Source organism: Dromiciops gliroides, chromosome 4 (genome assembly GCF_019393635.1).
Source record: "Dromiciops gliroides isolate mDroGli1 chromosome 4, mDroGli1.pri, whole genome shotgun sequence".
Taxonomy (NCBI): Eukaryota; Metazoa; Chordata; class Mammalia; order Microbiotheria; family Microbiotheriidae; genus Dromiciops; species Dromiciops gliroides.
In genome coordinates, this window is record NC_057864.1 from 112,078,735 (window position 1) to 112,099,985 (window position 21,251).

Sequence of the window (21,251 nt, forward strand, 5' to 3'; positions counted from 1 at the left end):
CAAGCTACTTAGTACCCATGTCGAGACAACGGCTCTGAAGGAGGATGACAAATCTTTCCTGTTACGCAGCACACGTATTGAATAAGGTGCTGTATCTGGAGCCACGAGGATATGTATTCAGAGCCTAACACTTATGATCTGTGTGACCACAGAAAAGCCATTTGGTTTCTCCAAGTTTCAATCTGTAAAATGGAGATAATAATGCTATCAGTACCTATTTCAATTCAATAAACATTGAGCACCTATGATGTACCAGGCACTAGGAATACCAAGAGACAAAAGATTTTACAGAACTGTAGTGAGGCTTAAATGAGATTAGGTATATAAAGTAATTGACAACTGTCAAGAACTACATAACTGTCGATTATTGTTACTGACACACAGTTCCAGTTTTACAGAGAAAATCTGAGGCTTTCCTTGCAACGGTTAATAGACACTCAGCAATGGGAACTAAGAAGCAGGGTCCTCTCCTCGTTCTTTTCATATTCCAACGATTAATAGCTCTGTCTGTGACACGGTCCTGAGACAATTAATATTTTTAAGAACGTATAAGAAAGGGTGGTGCAATGGATAGTGCACTGGCTCTGGAGTTAGGACCTGAGTTCAAATCCAGCCTCAGACATTTACTAGCCATGACTGGGCAAGTCATTTAACCCCAATTGCCTCAAAAAAAAAAAAAGAGTATATGAGGACGAAAAGATTTATGACATTCTCTTGTCTAATCTCAGAAGAAATTTAATATCGAGGTCTTCTATATACACCACTGTGTAAACAGTGTAGTTTACTGGGTTATTAAAAGGATGAAATTTCAGAGCATTACAAGATCATGTGACATAATGGATCAAGTGCTGGGTTTGATGTCTGGAAGAACTGTGTTCATATCCTGTGTCACTAGCTTGTATGATCATGGGTAAGTCACTAAAACTCTGTGAGTAGATAGCTCCTCCATATTCTTTTTTTAAGCCATAAATGAATTTCAATCTACATTGGAAGGGTTCCCATACTTGGAGGTCCCCCAGACTGATGAGATTCATTTGTATTGTTATGATAACTGGATATTTTCCATCTTCTTTCAGAAGTAGGGGAAATGGACTTTAAAAAGTATAGCATAAAGAAATTAGGCTAGCCATAGATATGTCCTCCTAACAGCACAGCTCCTCCAAGAGCAGAATTCTCTCGTTCTTTGTGGATGTTTTAAGAATCAAGTAAACATCCACCACTACCTTTTCTACCTGGATACAGGTGGGACTTTCCAGGTCTTGAATTCTCAACTTCCTTAGGTGAAAACAAAACAAAAAAAATCTTAACAGTGTGCATACTTCCAGTTAATAGAACAGCAGTGCCATCTTCAGGTGGTTATCACTCAAAACAAGTCAGTCACTATTTAATGTGTTCTTTTAGCATATCGTCGACTATGTATTTATGATGGACAGCACCATTATCTAGAATGTAAGTTCTCTGAGAGCAGGGATTATGACTGCTAAAAATTTTTTTTTTACAACTATCTTAAGCAGATTTAAGCTGCCAAAATGCTTTTGAAGATGGTGGCCATGGAAGCTGGTTTCCCTTTCTTTCTTCTAAGTGGCTATCCTTCTTGTCTGTCAGCTAAATATGCTATCCCCCAAACCAGTGGTATCAAAATCAAATAGAAATGGGGGGAGAAGGGACACTAAACCACACATAAGGATCCCTGCAATATGCTGATTTGGAAAACCACACATTAACATTATTGATGCTTTATTGTATTTTTGTTTATTTTGTTAAAGGCCTCTCCCCGCCCCCCCCCCCCCAATTACATTTTAAGCTGGTTCAGGTCATACTTCAGTGTTGCGAGTTACAGATGGTTGTGGGCTGCATGTTTGACACCTCCACCCTAGACTATACAACTTCTGAATCCTAAATATATCCTCCTTTATTTGAAGTATCAAATAAATGAGAGGCTTTCAAAAATAAGAAAACTCCAGAACACTTTATTTAGTGATGAAGAGGATGGGTAGAAAACAGCTCTTTTCTTTGCTGCAAGATATATACAAAGTCAGAGAGAAATTGCAGAACTCTATAGTTTAAAGGTACAGAATTTATAGGATATATAACCTGTGTAGGACCTACGTACAAAGAACTCCCACTTTTTAAAAACAAAGGGAGGTTTTGGATAACACACAATGTAGTCAGTGACCCATTTATAAAAGCAGAATCGAGTTCTCAAGTTTTTCTCACTAGCTACATTTCACAATCCTCATTACATTCTTCAGGAAATTGAGATCAGGGTAAAATAGCCCTTCCATGCACACATAATCTAAATAAGAGCTCCTCCTTGGGCAAATTAAACTCATAAAACTTTTCACTTTCTCTTAACATTATTTTCTGTTTAAGGTTTAGAAATGCACTTATCATCAAAGCTATCTGAAAAACTTATTTTTGTTGTGTACATAGGATTCAAAATTCAATCAAAGCAAGTGTTATTTCTCTATGTTGTTCTTAGCTACTAGTTTTCAAAAGCCTGAAGAATACCAAAAACATCTCCCAAGTGTTTTGATATGAAAAATAAGGACATGGCTCACAGAACCAATTATATCAAAGGCACAGCAGTTGAATATCAATCTCTAAGATGGCCATAACCTCAAATACTGTAGTCTTCGGCAGTGTTAATCAGCGCATGCCCAGAATCTGTCTGCTTTTCAGCTGGTAGTTTTTTTCCAGCTCTGACAGGGCTTGAGCACGCAGTTGAGCAGCATAGAGTCTCTTCTTCAAGTCTCTGCTCTTAGACTTGTTAGTGGGATAATTCTCGGAGTTCTCACCACTCAACGCATTCTCTTTGCTTTCCCCACTGAAGTGAACTTTCTTCTTGGTTAGAGATGAGGGGAAAACAAGTGGCTCTTAAGAAAAGAAGAAAATAGTTTTTGAGTTACCTAAAAAGGAAATTCACACTGATTTGACTTTTTTCAACTTTATTCTCCCAAGTGATAGATGCCAGTCAGGATTTTCAAGGAAAAAACCAAGGCTTTTAATTCATAAAACTACAGAATAAATACTAGAATACTAGGAAACACAAAATGAGAAAAACATAGTTTTCTTTCCATTATTTGGCAGGTTTTAGGAACTGAATTTTAAGTTTATTTAGTTAAAAAAAATCTAACTCCTGAAATCAAGATAAAACAAGCATGGTTCATTGCCTCATCTTAAAAACAATCACGGGGGCAGCTAGGTGGCGCAGTGGATAGAGCACCGGCCCTGGAGTCAGGAGTACCTGAGTTCAAATCCGGCCTCAGACACTTAACACTTACTAGCTGTGTGACCCTGGGCAAGTCACTTAACTCCAATTGCCTCACTAAAAAACAAACAAACAAACAAAAAACAATCACCTGTCTTTTTATTTATAGTTTATTTTTAAATATTGCTCGAATCTACTATAGGTGCCATATAAATGCATTTTTAGAACAGCAAAGTGATAACCTCTTTATTACAAATAGTATTTTACCTTAGGTCTTTTCAGAGAAAGACATCTAAGCCCTTGATGCATAAAAAGCTTACTGTTTGGGGCAGCTAGGTGGCACAGTAGATAGAGTACCAGCCCTGGATTCAGGAGGACCTGAGTTCAAATCTAGCCTCAGATCCTTGACACAAGCTGTATGACCCTGGGCAAGTCACTTAACCCCAATTGCATCACCAAAAAAAAAAAAAAGCTTACTGTTTGCTCCTAAATAAATTCATTGTGGAACAAGCACAAAACAGAAAGGTACACTGAGAAAGAAGAGAAAATTAGCTTGTCACATGAAAAATGGAATAACCATCATTATATCCACCTGATTCTGGCAGGAGTACTCTTCTTGTAGCTCTTCCCACTTTTTACTTAATGAATGCTTACTCATTTTTTTTAATGAATTTGATTGTTTCCCCCATTATTACAAAAATGTTTTATTGTTCATTTAAGTGACAACAAACAATTTTTATAGGAAACTGTGGCTTGGACAGAGCAAGTAGTAATTCATTAAATGGAATTAATATGCATAAAGACAGAGGTCTCTCTTCAAAAGAAGAGCATAGCATTAAACATTTTAAGACCACATTGTTTGAAAGAGAAAGGAATAAAATAAAGACAAACATAATGACTTCTCTTTTTCTTTTGTTCAGACACAGGTCTGTTTCTTTATATTCTGTTTCCTTAATACCAATAGTAACTGTTATGTTTATCTTTGTATTCCCAGGACCTTGCTGGGCATAAACAGTAGGTGCTCAATTCTTTAATTATATTATTTAATATTCAGGGAGGAAAAGTCCCTACTGGGTAGAGATGAGATGAACAGGGCAAATCTTCAGGTCATAAAATATTTTTCATATTACATCCTATAATATATCATACCCTATTGGCACAATATAACAAAACCGTAATATGTTTGAAATTGCTAGTGTGCCCCATGGATAGTGATTCAAAATGCCTACAAGTAATATTGTTTCTCTCAAATTTCTGATTAAAGAGATATCAATATGGCCTATGAGATGCCTCAAACTCCTCAAAAGTTTAGGCACTATATAACACACAAGGCCAGACAAACTGGAAGATGCTCTAGCCAGGTTTCTTCTACAAAGTCCTCTGAGCTCATACATGGTGGCCACATCGTTTAGTGCTAATTTCAAGTTTGTTCTAAGAGGAGGACAATTCCCACTGGGATACTGAAGTCATTTAATATAATCAACTCAATAATTTCTTTCTGAAATGAATGTTCTAGGGGCCAGCTAGGTGGTGCAGTGGATAGAGCACCGGCCCTGGAGTCAGTAGTACCTGAGTTCAAATCCAGCCTCAGACACTTAACACTTACTAGCTGTGTGAACCTGGGCAAGTCACTTAACCTCAACTGCCTCACTAAAAATAAATAAATCAAATGAATGTTCTAGTATTAATAGAGAACTGAGGGTTCTTTCCCTTTGATATGAGAAAAATGGATTAAGATAACTTTTGGAGGTAGGGCAGGTATGGGAAAATGAAGAGTACACCAGAAAGAAAAAAAGAATATGTAAACAAGCATCCTTTGGCTCAGGCAGGGAACAAAACTTTCCCCACAATGTTCTGTGAGACATCAAATTGTGCTTTGATGTAGATTTGACACATAAAATGCAAAAATAACAAAATGTTAAAATGGACACAATTTTTATTAATTTAGATAATGCAACCCTAATTACGTCTATACACCAAATGTGTTTTGGAAAGTTGGCTGCTAAAAATGTCAGGAATTAATTTGACTGTCGGAAAGTACTAAAAGACAAAGTACTGAAAAAAGCTGAATTGTGGTATGGAGAGAGTGGTGGATTTGGAATCAGGATGACTTAGGTTTAAATTCTACCTTTAACACTTACTAATTGTGACTCTCTTTGTGTGACTTAAGTTGAGGCTCAGTTTCCTCATCTGTAATATGGCAATAATACCTGTAGCACCTACCTCACTGTTTTGTTGTGACACTGAATGAAAATTTTTTTTGCAAACCCTAAAGCACCAAATGTAATCACATACTATGGATGGGGGGAGGCCCTTATAGTATATGACATTAAATCCTTGGAAGATTCTAGTTTTGATTCTCATTTTGGGGTTTTAGAGTCATGTAATCTTAGAAGCCGCCTTATTTGATTCATGAATCTCCAACTGGAAAACACCATATCAAATTCTGTTAGTACATTCTTTGTAAGTTCAATCTATAAATACTATGTCTTGGGGCACTGATCTGGTCTAAAATCAGGCTTCTAAAGAATTCAGAAAATAATTTATTCATAATAGATTATCTTGAATAGTTCAGGGAAGAGAGACATAGTAAGAACAATTTTCCATTGTACTTTATTGGAAATTGTTTTTTAAAATCACAGAATCAACGAAACAGAGAACTGATGGTTTCACAACCTGCTCCTCCCAAATACATATTGAGATAAGATGGGTGGACAGTGGTCAACAATTTATGTTCTCATTGAACTATATGAAGGAGCTCCCTGTGTCTTCACAGATCATAATCAAATTAGGATTGGGGCTTCTAAAGAAATGGAGGAACAAGTCAGAAGGTGACACAATAATGCATATTATAATCACAAGTCTCATTAAAGCCAAAGGACATGGCAGGAAATGTACAAAGAAAAGTCAACAAAAAATAACATTTCCTATACAGAAGAGACTAATGGGGAAAAAAGAGGCAACTGGTACTCATGGTATATAATACATTCTTTGGCAAATAAATATATTATACCTCAACTTAGAGTAGGCCTTAGCCAGGTCTGAAAAATGCTGATCTACTCTACCCAGTTAGTTACATATACCTTTAAAGAAGGGAAAAAGTCAGACCTTCTATGCAAAATTTAGGGTCTAATTTTCAGCAGCACTTATGTTGTCAGCATCTTTAAGTTCTGATTCATAAAAAAGGAAATTAAACCTATGAAGTTTCAAAAATTCATTTAAAAGGCAAATCTTAATGTTACAACAAATGTACATTTTCCATTTAACAAAATGAATGGGAAAAAAAGCCCAGATCATTTAATCTGATACATAAAAACTGAGACCACTATATCCCACGACCCCTTGGATGATGGGGAAAGTCACTGAACCAGATTCTGCCATTACAGGATCCTATTTCAATTACAAAATGTAGCTCAATAAAATTTTGAAAATTTATTCTGGAAGCTGGGACTCTGTACAGCACATGGACTATTAAAAGCATCTTCACAATAGCACAAGTTTGTGGTTATTGGGCATAATGGTTTCAATTTAAATCTCATACCTGGGCAATTTGCCAATGCCAAGACCTTCTGTTCCTTTAACAGGTTGTAATTTTTCAATAAATTTTCAGCTCTGATGAGTTTGTCTTCTGCAAGTCTCTCCCGAACACAAAGTTCACGTTCCTTCTCTTTTAAAAACAAACAAACAAAAAGGCCCAAAGGTTACCAAAGGCATATTGTACATTGTATAACTGTCAATCTTTTTGTCACTGGCATTGGAGGAAGAGGAGCAGGGCAAGTGGAAGGAATAGGAATGAGCGTGTACTTAGCACCTGCTGTGGCCAGGCATTGTGCTAAGGGCTTTAATACTCACAACAACCCTGCAAGGTAGGTGTTATATTTCCATTTTCAGATGAGGAAATTGAGGCAAACATAAGGTAATGACTTGTCCACATCACAAAACTAATGTGCGTTTGAACTCAGGTCTTACTGATTCCAAGCCTAACATTCTGTCTCTCCTGTGTCATCTAGCTGTCACCCTCTCAACAAAACAAAACAAAACCCAGGAATGTGCAACCATTTAGCCCAAAGCATCAAATCAAACTGTACAGAACTCATTTCATGCCTTTTCATGATTTAAGAGAAGTCTATAACCTCTTTGTTAAAAAGTCTAACCTCAGGGCAGCTAGGTGGCACAGTGGATAAAGCACTGGCCCTGGATTCAGGAGGACCTAAGTTCAAATCTGGCCTCAGACACTTGACACTTACTAGCTGTGTGACCCTGGGCAAGTCACTTAACCCTCATTGCCCCGCCCCCTCCAAAAGTCTATACCTCCAATTGAAACTTTATAAAACTATGTTTTAAGTTCACAAGGCTTTACTATAAAGATTTTGGCAACCAAGGGTTAATTTCATTGTTTACTCATATTGAGTTAAAAGAACTATATTTTAGATCAATGAAAAATGAACATCCTCTTTTCATTCCTAAAAGAACCAGGAAACATTTCATTCTCAGTGATGATACCCTGGCGTAACACATAAAGCCAACTGCTTAAATTGATGATACCCTCAAATAACAGGAAACCACAATTACCATAGAGCAGCTTCTACTAGAATCCTTAGTACCAGGGACTATTATTCAAATTTGGCATAGAAGTAAAGAAACATCTTGATTTCAATGGCAACAAGAAGTCAGAAGTATTAGAAAGAGAAAAAATTTTAAGTACAAGCTTTATTCTTTAAGAATCTACTTATTTTGGTGGGGAAGAGGAGGAAAAAGATGTGGCTATCCTCTATCAAATTAGACCACTTTTAAATTCCCAGAAAAATAGTGTCAATTTTTACCATTTTAAAACTTTGGGAAAGCAAACAGGTAAATGTTACCTAAAAACACTAATAGACATGATAGTAGTGTTCCTATTTTTTGAACATTAGGGTAAAAAGGCTGGAAAGAAGGTCAAACTAGCCATGTGCATAGCCTATAGCAACATTACAAACCTATACATTTTTCAGATCCAGAATTCAACTTAAGAAACACCCTCATTTCTAGTCCATTTATATTTGAAAACCTTAGTAGAAACCCCTGTTTAAGATGGATAAATTATCCATATAAAGCCAACTGAGAAGTATGAACTAAGAGGAACAGTGATTCCATTCTAGCAACATCAAACTTTTTATTTATTTTATTTATTTATTTATTTTTTTTTTAGTGAGGCAATTGGGGTTAAGTGACTTGCCCAGGGTCACACAGCTAGTAAGTGTTAAGTGTCTGAGGCCAGATTTGAACTCAGGTACTCCTGACTCCAGGGCCGGTGCTCTATCCACTGTGCCATCTAGCTGCCCCAACATCAAACTTTTTAAAAAGGTTCAGAATTCTTTTTATCCTTATCATCTAAACAAACAAGCAAAATATTTTTCAGTAGGAATTTAACTGCTCTTTTCATTCATCATTAATTTAAGATAACATAATATATTAGCCCTAAGTCTGTGAACAGGGGTTTTACTAAGTGTAAGGACATGTTGTAGATACTTATTCATCTCCTGTTATCTGAGTTGACTTAACACCATAACACCACAGAATTTTATTACTGTAATGGTAAGAAAAAATAGCCATCTTAACAAGCCAAGACTGATTTTTTTTTAAATAGGGAATGGGGAACACCAAGGAAGTTATTTATGATGGAAATATTTGGTGGAAAGTGAGTGGTAAGGAGTGGGCTTTTCTCCCTTTACTGAAGTGAAATAGTTATAGTTGGTAACTAATGTCATGGCTGAAGATAAGAAGTTAGCCCTAGGGGGCAGCTAGGTGGCGCAGTGGATAAAGCGCCAGCCCTGGATTCAGGAGGACCTGAGTTCAAATCCAGCCTCAGACACTTGACACTTACTAGCTGTGTGACCCTGGGCAAGTCACTTTACCCTCACTGCCCCACCAAAAAATAAATAAATAAAAATATGAAGTTAGCCCTAAAGAAAGATAAAATGTTGATATATTTGCATAAATACTTTGGGGAACTCCAAGTGTTCAATTCTCCCATTCTTTCCCCCTTTGAAATGAATACTATTTCCTACGTTCTAGCCTTTCTTCTCTTGCTTTGATGGCCTTCTCTCTCTCCTGCAACTGTAGCTCCTTTAGTCTCAGTTCAGTCACTGCAGGGCCCGAATTCTGCAGCTTTTCTGGCTCTCCCGATCGTCGTCCTCTCCTCTCAGGATTTTTTCTTTGCTCTTCAGCTACCAAGTCTGCTATCAGAGAGTTTTCCAAAATTTCTTCCACAGATGGTCGACAGTAATCCTTGAAAAATGTCAAACATACAAATAATAATCATGACAAAATTTCTCTGAGGAGTTACATCAAGAAGTCAGAGTTCATTCTAAAGTAAGATAGGCATTGCTTTATTTATAGGCCTTGAACATCTAAGAAGAAAAAAATAAACTAGTGATGATGAGGTCAGTCCTCTGATGTACTTCAGTAAGGTAGATGTCCCCTTTTCTTCACCATGACACGTGTGCACACTCTACAGCAGTTTAACAATCTGGGGTGGTTATTTTCCTTGCCTTGTAATCGTCACATGAATTGTGAGAACAGTGCTTATTTATAATAAAAGTTGTCTAATCTGGATACACTCTTGATTTTTCCTTGTTGAGGGATGGCACAGGAGTTAGACAAAGAAAAGTATACCAGCATGACTTCTGGCACCAATCCCCATTTGCCCAGATCTTTTTTCTGGGTAAAGAACACACAAAGACCTCCCCGGATGCTAATCTTATCTACTAAAATTAAATCACTGACAACATCACGGGCAGCTAGATGGCACAGTGGACTTGAGGAAGACTCAAGTTAAATCCAGCCTCAGATACTTATTGGCTGTGGGATGCTGGATAAATCATTTAATTTCTCTCAGAATCAGTTTCCTCATCTATAAAGTGGGGATAATATAATAGTACCTACCTCACAGGGTCTTTGTAAGGATAAAATGACATAATATATGGAAATCACTTTGCAAACCTCAAAGCACTATATAAATGCTTGGCTATACCCATAATATATTAATATAATCTCCAGAGTATCAGGCAAAGAACACTGTATTTGGAGTCAGAAGACCCAGATTCAAATCTTAATTCTGCTACTTATGCTGCTCATCCTTCATTTCAAGGAAAACAAATAATATCCACAGGGTGATGTCTTGACTTGCAAGTCAAGTGGAATTAAGTGAGGGAGAGCTGCACAAAGTTTTCAGCCTCACAATGTCTTCCAGTCATCCAAGTCCAGTGTCAGGACCAAAGTCAAGATGACTGGTGATGGCTGGGGATGCAGTGGGTGACCTTGGCATCTTCCATGTCTGACCACAGCACCTGCTTCAGCTGCCATCATGGCTGTTACAACGTATTGTTCTGATCCACCCATTCCACTGGGGGACGTCTTCACATGCTTGGGCTAGACATCCCCCTAATTCACTGATGGGTTTGAGGCCCACTGGTTATCTTCAACCTTGTTTAGTCCGTCTGCTGAGACAGTTTTACTGGGGTATGGCTACTGCGCATGCTTCAGCTTCTTGGAGCCCCAAGTGAGAGTTGGACACCAAAGGTGAATGAATAGCCCTGAAAAGGGCTCAGCAAGCCCTCATACCAGAGGTGCTAGTTCTCCTTGGACACGCCAGATACCCCTACTTATACTGACTACTACTTCTCAGGGTCTCACTAATGTTCCTACTCTAAATCCTTTGAGTTCAAACCATATGTATCATCCCTTTCCCCATCCTAAATCATATTTTCCCTATATAACCAAATCCATTTTCTTACATTATTCCTGATACCTGTTCTCTTTACCCCCTTCTGCTTGGGCTGAATACAACACTCAGGTTGTGCTGGCCCCTGTCCCACTCCTCCACAGAACATTGATCTAAATCCCCTGATAGGCAAAGATCAGGGGAGTGACTGAGTCTGAATCAAATTTCTTGCTCCCGCCTCTTCCCACCTGCCATCTGTTGGGTGTAGAGCAGAAGGAAAAAGGAAAGGAACAGCAGGCAAGCCGAAAAGTCCAGTTAATTTGCCAAATTTACATATGTTCTCCCTTGTCTTGAATAACAGACTAGTTTCCTAAGGATATCTAGACCAATGATATACAGTACTTCTTTTTAAACTACTAACAAAACAAAAATAATATAAACACCAAAATAAGCATGTCCAATCCTAACACACTCATCCTTACCTTCAAATTTAGCATCTTGGTAATAATGTCATTCAACTCATCTGAGTAACGATATGGAATTCGCCTGAATTTTCCTTCTCTGATCTTTTCGGCTAATTCTTTCTGGCTGAAAGCTGTAAAAGGAGGCCTGAAAGGAAAAAAAAATTCAAAAGAAGATCCATAGAATACTTTAAAAAAGATACATAAAAATGTATAAGGTACGATCATTTACCCAATTAATTTCACCAATCATTTGAGGAAAGGGAGGAAGAGAGGAAAAGCAATATGTGATTACATGAAAATAAAGACTAAGTCATCTAAATTATGGTTTGGTTTCATTTTATGAATTAATTCTTTTTCTTTAGAATACCCCTCCCCCCCACCCCTGGGAGCAATGAGGGTTAAGTGACTTGCCCAGGATCACACAGCTAGTAAGTGTCAAGTGTCTGAGGTCGGATTTGAATTCAGGTCCTCCTGAATCCAGGGCCGGTGCTTTATCCACTGCGACACCTAGCTGCCCCTCTTTAGAATATTTAAAAGGGAAAAGATGGAGAGAAGGGACAGGCAAGCATTCCTGTGATATAAAAGAATGTTTAATTTTTTCCTTAGAAATAAATCCCCTGGGGGGTAGCTGGGTGGCCCAGTGGATAAAGCACTGTCCCTGGATTCAAGAGTACCTGAGTTCAAATCCAGCCTCAGACACTTGACACTTACTAGCTATGTGACCCTGGGCAAGTCACTTAACCCCCATTGCCCCACCAAAAAAAAAAAAAGAAAAAGAAAAAGAAAAAGAAAGGAAAAAAAAAGAAAGAAATCCCCTGGCGTTCTTCTTTACCTTACTGCTCCAGATTTCTCCTTCTATATTTCACTATCATAAAAAAGCAACACTACTATTAATTCCAAACCTATTTGCCCTTTGATTAAATTTCAAGACCGAAACATGAATGACAGGAGTTTAAACAAGCATAGTATCAGTGCTATAGACTGTAGCTTAAAACTAGGTTTAAAAATAAATGTTCTTGTCTACCCCAATTTTAGACAAGATTCTTTTATACTCTGTATTTAATATAATTCAAATAGCTACATAAAAATATGAACCTTTTGCAAAGGGACAAGCTGTACCACAATGTGCAATAGAAAACTGTTGACCACCAGGTCACTGTCAATAGTTCACCATACTTACATTAAGGCACACAATTCATACAGCAAACAGCCTAATGACCAGATATCGGACTTTTCATTATAGGACATGCGATTCATTTGTTCCTAAAAAATATTTTTTGGGGAAAAAGTTATTTTTGCTATAAATTTATATTGATTTCTGAAATAAATGCAACTCCTTCAAGATGTGATATTTGCCTGGCTAACTACAATAAAGCACAGAATGCCAAACTATAAATGATTTGAGATAACCCTCAGGACTCTTTCTCAATAACAAAAATAACCTCAATGCACTATAGTTTTTCTTTTTTAATTTTTTTGTGGGGCAATGGGGGCTAAGTGACTTGCCCAGGGTCCACAGCTAGTAAGCGTCAAGTGTCTGAGGCCAGATTTGAACTCAGATCCTCCTGAATCCAGGGCCAGTATTTTATCCACTGCGCCACTAATATGCTTTTTCTAAAGGGATTGTTTTATCCTAATATATCCAAGTCAACCCTCTCTCCAAGGTAGGTTATGTTTTAAAAAGGCCAGAATACTATAATCCTTTCTCCTGCATATCTGAATAGCTATTATTGTCAAATTGGAACATAAATTTATGCTCTTTCCCTTAATCCACAACAATAACCAAATTGACAAACTTTCTCAATACTTATTGTAGTCCTGGGGGGGAAATACGACAGCTCTAATTACAATGGAGCAACTAGGCAGCTTTCAACTTTGGCAAGAACCCTCTTTAAATAATTTTTCTTTATAAAAGAGGACTTCAAATTGGAATTTGATCCGTTGCAAAGATGCCATCACCAATCTGTGTACAACCACTTTTTTATCCTTAAAGAATTGAGTGGTTTACAATTCTGGCATCATAAGAAAATCTATTAATTAAAGACTAAATTAACAAATGTTTAAAATACCAGTTTGATCATAAGCATTTTCTATGAAACATGAATATAGATACATGTCCTTAATATGCTATAACTCTTTAGCAAGCAGCGCCAGTAGAATTGCCTTTTAAAACCACCTGTCACAGCCAGTGAAAGGCACTCAGCAAAACCCAATTTCATCCTAAATTTTATTTAGTTTAGTTTAGTTTTTGGTTTTTTTTGGCGAGGCAATGAGAGTTAAGTGACTTGCCCAGGGTCACACAGCTAGTAAGTATCAAGTGTCTGAGGCTGGATTTGAACTCAGGTCCTCCTGAAACCAGGGTTGGTGCTTTATCCACTGTGCCACCCAGCTGCCCCCATTTAGTGTTTTTTAAAATTACAGTTTATTTCAGATCTGAATTATCTCCCTCTCCTCTTCTTATCTCCAATTGAGAAAGCAAGAAAAATAAACTGCTTTACTGCTTTATCTAAGAGGTTGCCAAAGACATTCAAATTCTGAAACACTTACTGGAGACATATAATAAGGTGTGCCAACAAATGTTTTTGCAAAACTTGTATCATGGTTTAATATCCTAGCCAGCCCAAAGTCTCCAAGCTTGACATTTTGCTTGCTATCCAGGAAAACATTGGCTGGCTTCAGGTCCCGATGCAACACAGTATGGCCACCGTCACTTCGTCTATGACATTCCTTTAGCGCCAAGGTCAGCTGGGTCATCACACGAAGAACAAAATCTTCATCTGAGTAATGTCTATAGTAGAGAAATGAATTCAAGTTAAATTATCTCAAACAGCCTGAGGCTTCTGAACTAAGTGCAAGTGAAGAATGTAATTATTATATAATATCATTATATGATAATAATTATTATTGCTGTAAGAGTTCTTACATCTCAAGTTATCGGATAAAATTCATGGTGATTGTTGTTGTTTGTCCTTTGTTCTTGGAAGAGGACCATGACATCGGGAGGTGATGTCATGACTTGCAGTGAATTGGATTTAAGTGAGGGAAGGTTGTGCAGTCACCAGCCTCACTCTCTCCACCAGAACCATTTGGGTCCAGTGGCAAGATATATACATCAGGATGATGGAGACAGCCCCGGATGTCTGAGGCAATGGGGGTTAAGTGACTTGCCAAGGGTCACACATGTAGTAAGTATAAAGTGTCTGAGGCCAGATTTGAATTCAGGTGCCCCTGAATCCAGGGCCAGTGCTCTATTCACTTCACCAGCTGCCCCAATGGCTGATATACAGTGAGAGGAGGTTATTATGCCTATAAGTTATGAAAAATGCAAATTCAATTAAATAAGCTTCACTGACTTTGGGCAATTTCAAAAGATTTCAGAATTCCTAAGCCTAAATTTTTACTTCCTCTGTCTTTCTACTATTACTACCATACCTTCTCTTTAAAAAAAAAAAAAACCATGCTATTTTTCCACATATAAAGATCATTCATAAGGGTAAGTGAACACTGATATATAAATATATGAAATATATGTATACAGAGAAAGTGAGGGAGCAAGAGCAAACAGGTAGACTTATCACAACAGAAAGAAAAAAAAATCACCTTTTGATAAGACTCGGGCCTACAAACACTAGTACATAGTGATTAAGAGTTCTTATCACATGCTTTTAAAAAAATCTAGATAGATCCTTCATCTCTCAGTTCACCCTATGAAAACACAGGGTGAAATGAGAGATGAAGAGGCTGAGAGCCAGGAAAAACCAGGTTCAAGACCTGACTCTTAACATATACTAGCTGGGCTTAAATTGCTTATCCTTGCAATGTTCTCAGCAACTCTTTAAAACTGAATTACAGGGGGCAGCTAGGTGGCGCAGTGGATAAAGCACTGGCCCTGGATTCAGGAGAACCTGAGTTCAAATCCAGCCTCAGACATTTGACACTTACTAGCTGTGTGACCCTGGGCAAGTCACTTAACCCTCGTTGCCCTACCTCCATCCCCCCCCCCCCAAAAAAAGAAAAGAAAACTGAATTACAGAGAAAAGTAGCAAACAGCATTTTGTCAAGGGGGTGGGGTCTCCTCATTCAGGAGTTCCCCACACCAATGAAATCACCTGACCAGTGTCTATCCCATATTTCAAGGGGTCATACTTCTTAATGAAGCCTTTCCTGATTTCCACTTTCCCCCTCCAACTAAATGTGATCTCTCCCTTCTTTGAACCTACTCTAGCTCTATTATTATTCATTATAAATTTATAAAATCTAATTTCTTATCATTATTTCTATTATTGTTATTTCTCTTCATTATGGCAGTTACTTAGAGTAATAGTTATAGTAAAAGACAGAAGGTGTATTTGTCATTGTTGAGGTTGTTCAATTGTTCAGCTGTATCCAATTCTTTGTGATCCTGTGAACCACAGCACACCAATGCTGTCCATGGGACTTTCTTGGGAAAGATACTGGAATAGTTTGCCATTTCCTTCTCCAGTGGATTATGGCAAAAGGAGGTTAAATGACTTGCTCAGAGTGTCGGAGGCTGGAATTGATCTAAGATCTTCCTGAATAAGGCATTTGTCATATATTACTTTAAAGTGTAAGGTCCTTGAAGGAAAAGTCTACATCTTGTTCAGCTTTATGAACACCTGATAAACAGTGCCTTTTACATAATAGGCATTCAATAAATATTTGTTGATTTGAATTTACTAATAATGAGAAAATAGTTCATCTTATGTCACAAAACAAAATCTTTTGACAGAAACCAGAGCCATTTCTAATTCAATACAGAAAACCATACATACCTTTCTTTGGTGCATTTCGTTATAACACTAGCCAGATCCCCTCCTTCACAATATTCCATTACAATATAGAGTGTCGTATTGGATCTATCAATAATACGATCATAGTATCGGACAATATTTGGATGTTTCAGTTCACGGAGCAAATTCACTTCGGAAACAAGCATTTGTTTCTCAGTTTCTGTCATAGAGCCATAGTCAAGTTCTTTCCAAACTAATACCTAAAATAAGAATTTCCAAAAGATGTCAACTCAGTATATTAAGTCTGTAGCATAAAAAAATGCTGATCAAGGGACTTCTATTGTCCCCTATCCCCACCCCTACTTTCTACTTTCCTATTTTAATAGAAGTCCTAGGCAGGGAAATCTATTTTGCACTACAAGCAACGTCTAGAAGTGTTCTTGTCTACCAGAGACTCTTAGCCTTTACTGTAACACTTGACAAAATGATATCTATCTGCCATAACCAGTGGGATTTTCTGACAGCATATGTGCATTTATAAAAAAAATATAAAAGTGCCCCACCCCATATTGTAACCCCTGCAGGTTGCTCTGTATATAGCTGCCTACTTTAGGATCACAGGATGAAAATTTAGAGATGAAAAAGACCTTATGTTATCTAGTTCTCCTTTTCATTATGTTTGTATATATAAATACACACACACATATAAAGTGTCTTACAAACCTTAAAGCACTATATAAATGTTAGCTACCACTATTATTATTATAGATGAGGAAACTGAAGGGCACATAGATTGACACACTACTCACAAGCACCCAAAGGTCCAGGTCCACTGAATCTAAATTCAGTGCCTTTCCTATTGTACTACCCACCCCCAATTTCAAGTTTTACATGCAATTAATCTAGCATACTACTATCTGGGATGATTCCAGTAATTTGCTAATTCTGCTAACACCACATTAACTTGTTGACTCGCCTCTCTCCCAATCTCCAAGAAAAAAGCTCATACAGATTTGGAGTCAGTGACATCCACCTAGTTTTCCTCCCTAGTGGATTACTTTGGTTCGCAACAGTAGCAGGAGCTGTTTTATTCAGAAGCAGATGCAGAACCCTGTTTGTTGACTGTCCCTGCTATGAGATTCAGACATTAGAGGTTGAAGGAAGTAAAGAAAGTATACTTAGTAACAAGACAGGTAATTTCTTCCCCTCGTATTATCTTTATAAAACATCTAAGTAAAACAGAAAGAGTTATAGTTACAATAACTTAATATAATAAAGATTTAAAAGGCGTCTTAAATTCCGGTCCTAGTGGTCATGCCCACTCCCCAATTCAGAAAATGACATTCCATTTCAGAAACTATGTCACATCTTTTATCTCAACTGTGCTTGCTTCTGTGCCTGCCCTATTTCCTTGCCATACTGAAACTCAAGTTTTATAGTTATGGAGAGCAAAAACCATGCCTTAAAAAAAAAAAAATCTTAGTATTCCCACTACCAAGCATGGTGAGACTTGCACATAGTTGTGGTTTAGATTAGAAGATCAACTCCTTCATTTTACAGATGAGGGAGCTAAAGTCCAAAGAGGGGAAAGGATCTGCCCAAGGTAACACAGGAAGTGCCAGAGCTGAGATCCAAACTTAAGCATTTCATGTGAATCACAGGATTTAAGAGTTAGAACTAGAAGGGGAAGGAATGGGACAAGCATTTTATACAGTGGCTACTACATGTCAAGCACTGTGCTAAGCACTTTACAAATATCTCATTCAATCCTCACAGCCACCCTAGGAGGTAGGTGCTGTTATTATCCCCTTTTGAATTGAGGCAAATAGAGGTTAAGTGACTTGCCTAGGGTCACACTGGTATCCAAGTGTCTAAGACCTGATATGAATTCACGTCTTCCTGACTCTAGGTCCAGCACTCTATTCTCCTGATGCTAGATAAACTAGATCATCTAGTCTCTAGCTTCTTATACTGTGGGTCATGTAACTGAATGTGAGGGTTGCAAAAAATTTGGCAATAGTAAAAGGTGATATATATCTATTTTATATATCTATCCATATCTATATCTATATAGGGTTGTGTAAAAATAGCTGGGTGAAAAGGGATCAGGAGTGGAAAAAGCTTAAGAAGTCCTCACGTAGTCCAATGTTCTCATTTTACAGGTAAAAAACTCAGGCCCATAAAAGTGATTTGGGAGGCACTGTTGAATAATGGAAAGTGATGGACTCAAGAATGAGGGGTTTTGAGCTGAAACCCAGTTCTGACAAGGCTAAGTACAACTTTGGTGTCCTTAACTCTTTGAACATTGGTTTCATTGTAAACCAATAGGGTTGGCTTGATGGTCTGACTTGTAGGCTAGTTGGTGCTCAAGAAATATTTGTTGAGATTAGTACCACGGTCAAAAATTGTTACTGGGGGCAGTCATATAATCAAGATAAAAAGATGGAAAGGAGAGGGAAAAAGGGGGAAGAGACAGAGACACAGAGAGGTAGATAAACAATAAGAAAGACAGAAACAAAAAGACGCTGAGAGGCAGAAAGAGAAACACAAGTGAACAGAAACAAACTGAGACGAAGAAACAGAAAGACAGAAAGAGACAAAGAGACAGAAATTTTAAAAAGACTGAGACAGAGACTGAAACAGAGACAGAGACAGACCTACGTTTCAAGGGAGTGATTCACAGGTTGTTTACACGTGAGATAGCCACGTAACATATACTGTAGTTATTTGTATAAGCATGTTATTCCTTTATTATAATTCTAAGTTCTATGAAGGCAGACACCAGTCGAGTACACTTTGTACTTCCCTCCAAAAAGAGCATTGCTCTGCATACAGAAGGCGCTCAAAAAGATATGTCATAAAAGTTTTTTGTGTTTTTTTTTCCACAGATGCTTGTTTAAGCCCAAGTCTCTCAGCAAACAGACTTCTTTAAAAGGAACGAGTCAGGAAAACTTCCTCTGACTTGGTGTAACTAAGTTGAGGCAAGCGTCTTCCCCTCTTCGCGGGAACTAACGTAGATCTCTTAAGGTCTCTTTCAGCCCTAAAAGCCTGCGGCCCTACTGTGTGCGGGTCCCTACTACGGGGGCTGGAGACACAGAAATGCCAAATGGCACGTTTCTGCCCTCGGGGGCCGTAAAGTGAGCCCGAGAGCGCGGCGTCCGGCCAACAGCAGGGGCCGGAGGAGGAGCACGGGCAGTGGCAGCCCCAGCTCGGATTTCTTCCAGTTTTGCTCCTCGGGCCTCCAAGCTTCCTCCAGCACAGAGGAGGCCAAGGGGAGAGGGGTGGGTTTTTCCTGGCTCTAGGCAGGCAGGCCCCGCAGCTGGGGAGGAGGGGAGAGGAGGGGGCGGTTCCCCTTCCTTCCCCCAGGGCAGGGGGCGGGGGAGGCCACGCACTCAACGGCGGCGGGCCCGGGGCTGGGCTCAGGAGGAGGCGCTCTCACCTTGCCGTCGCTCTTTCTCCGTATCTTTTGGCAGCGGCCATAAGAGCCGGTACCAATGGTGAGGAGCACCTCGTAGTCCTCCACTCGAGAAGGCATCGCTCTGGCTCGGCCGCCGCCGAAAACCGGCCCAGAAACGCAAGGCTGACACCAGTCTGAGCCAGAGAGGAGGCCACAAGGTCCTCCAGTGCCGTTTAACCGTCGCGGGTCTTTCCTCGCTGCTTATTGGCTGGCGGCCCGCCGCTCCACCTCCCTGATTGGACAGGGGCGAAATAACAACTTTGGCATCTCGGGAAAAGGGGAGTCGCTAAGCAACGGCGTCGCCGTCTGCGTCAATTTCCAAAGCTCTGGGGGCGGGGTCAAGCTAAGGGGCGGGGCGCACAAGCGGCTCTAGGCGGATCCACCGCGACCCAGGCCTCCTGCGCTCAGTTTTCCTCGGGTCTGCCCTCTGCACACTGCCCTCTGACCTCTGCACACTGCCCATTTCGCTGCTGCACACCGCCCTCCCTCCAAGCTAGGCTTAACTGCCGTGGGTGTGGCTGTGGTGATAGGCTGGAGGAGGGGCGGGGTGGGGAAGGGGAAGAAGGGTGCCCCTGAGCTGAGCTGAATAAGGACTGTGAAACCCCGGCAGTCTTTGATCTGAAGTGCTAAAGACAAAGGTAGACGTTTGGTTTAGGGAATGAGAGGGACGTTCACACTGTGGCTTCAGGACACCCAAACTGCGGGTGAAATCAAAGCAAATCTTTATTGAACACCTACTGTGTGCTAGGTAAAACTGAAGCTCACGTCCCCCATGTCCCTTGTCACCTCAGTGATCTAATAAATGGACCATATGAGATAACTTGACAAATGACAGACTTTGGTGGAATTTAATAAGTGCCCCGGGAATGTGGAAAGTGTTTCTGGGTTAATAATGAGTTCAGATTTGTTTGGAAATGAAATGTTCAGGAAAAGGCTCTTTGATCTTGGGAAGGGCTTTTAGCAATATGAAAGAACACAGGCTCTGGACTAAGAAGGACCTGAGTTCAAATCCCACCTTTGATGCCTATTATAGGACGCCGGGTGTTAAGGGCTAAAATTCTAGCTAGTCTGTCTAAAATATCTAATGAGTGGTCGCCAATAAATTATAAGCTTTAGCAAGAGTTACACTTTTAAGCATTTATTAAGGAGAATAAGAATTTGGTAAAGAGAGAAGAAAAGGCCTAGATTCCTATCTATTAAAGGGAGAACGCATTTCTAGCTCCCTTCTCCACCAGCATCCCCAGGAAAAGAGAGCAAGGTAGAGTGCCCGACTCACCCTTCCTCTTCCCACCAGCCAACATCACTTCCTGACGTAAAAGAAAAGACACATGGTCTTGCCCTCAGAGATGTTCACCTCATGGCACAACTCTTCTACAGTAAGTCTCCAGCAGGTGGCGTCATTCCAATCATTACATGGGCAAGGCACCCTTTGGAATCTAGCTTCCGATTAGGTCATTCAACTGAAACTGCCATCTCTAAAGTTTCTAATGGGCTTGTAATTGCCAAATCTAATGACCTTTACTCATTCTTGTTGACTTCTGTACAGCTTTTGACATTGTTGGGACTTTTGGAAGCAGTTTGACAGATTGTTAAATTTGGGGTGTGAGCATTTACTCCTGAGAAATTGGCAAATGCTACAAATCAGGGCTTGATCTATTGTTTAGTT

General features: G+C 39.2%; 1 protein-coding gene across 1 annotated transcript; it reads right to left on the reverse strand.

Annotated features, from left to right (window-relative positions):
* Positions 1 to 1,808: 1,808 nt before the first annotated feature.
* On the reverse strand, positions 1,809 to 19,742 carry NEK2 (NIMA related kinase 2). Its single transcript, XM_044005602.1, has 8 exons — positions 19,568 to 19,742; positions 16,171 to 16,388; positions 13,925 to 14,165; positions 12,558 to 12,640; positions 11,396 to 11,522; positions 9,259 to 9,478; positions 6,753 to 6,878; positions 1,809 to 2,876 (listed from the first exon to the last, which is right to left on the reverse strand). Exons 1-8 carry the CDS (start codon positions 19,661 to 19,663, stop codon positions 2,650 to 2,652), a joined length of 1,338 nt encoding a protein of 445 aa, XP_043861537.1. The 5' UTR covers positions 19,664 to 19,742; the 3' UTR covers positions 1,809 to 2,649.
* Positions 19,743 to 21,251: the final 1,509 nt, after the last annotated feature.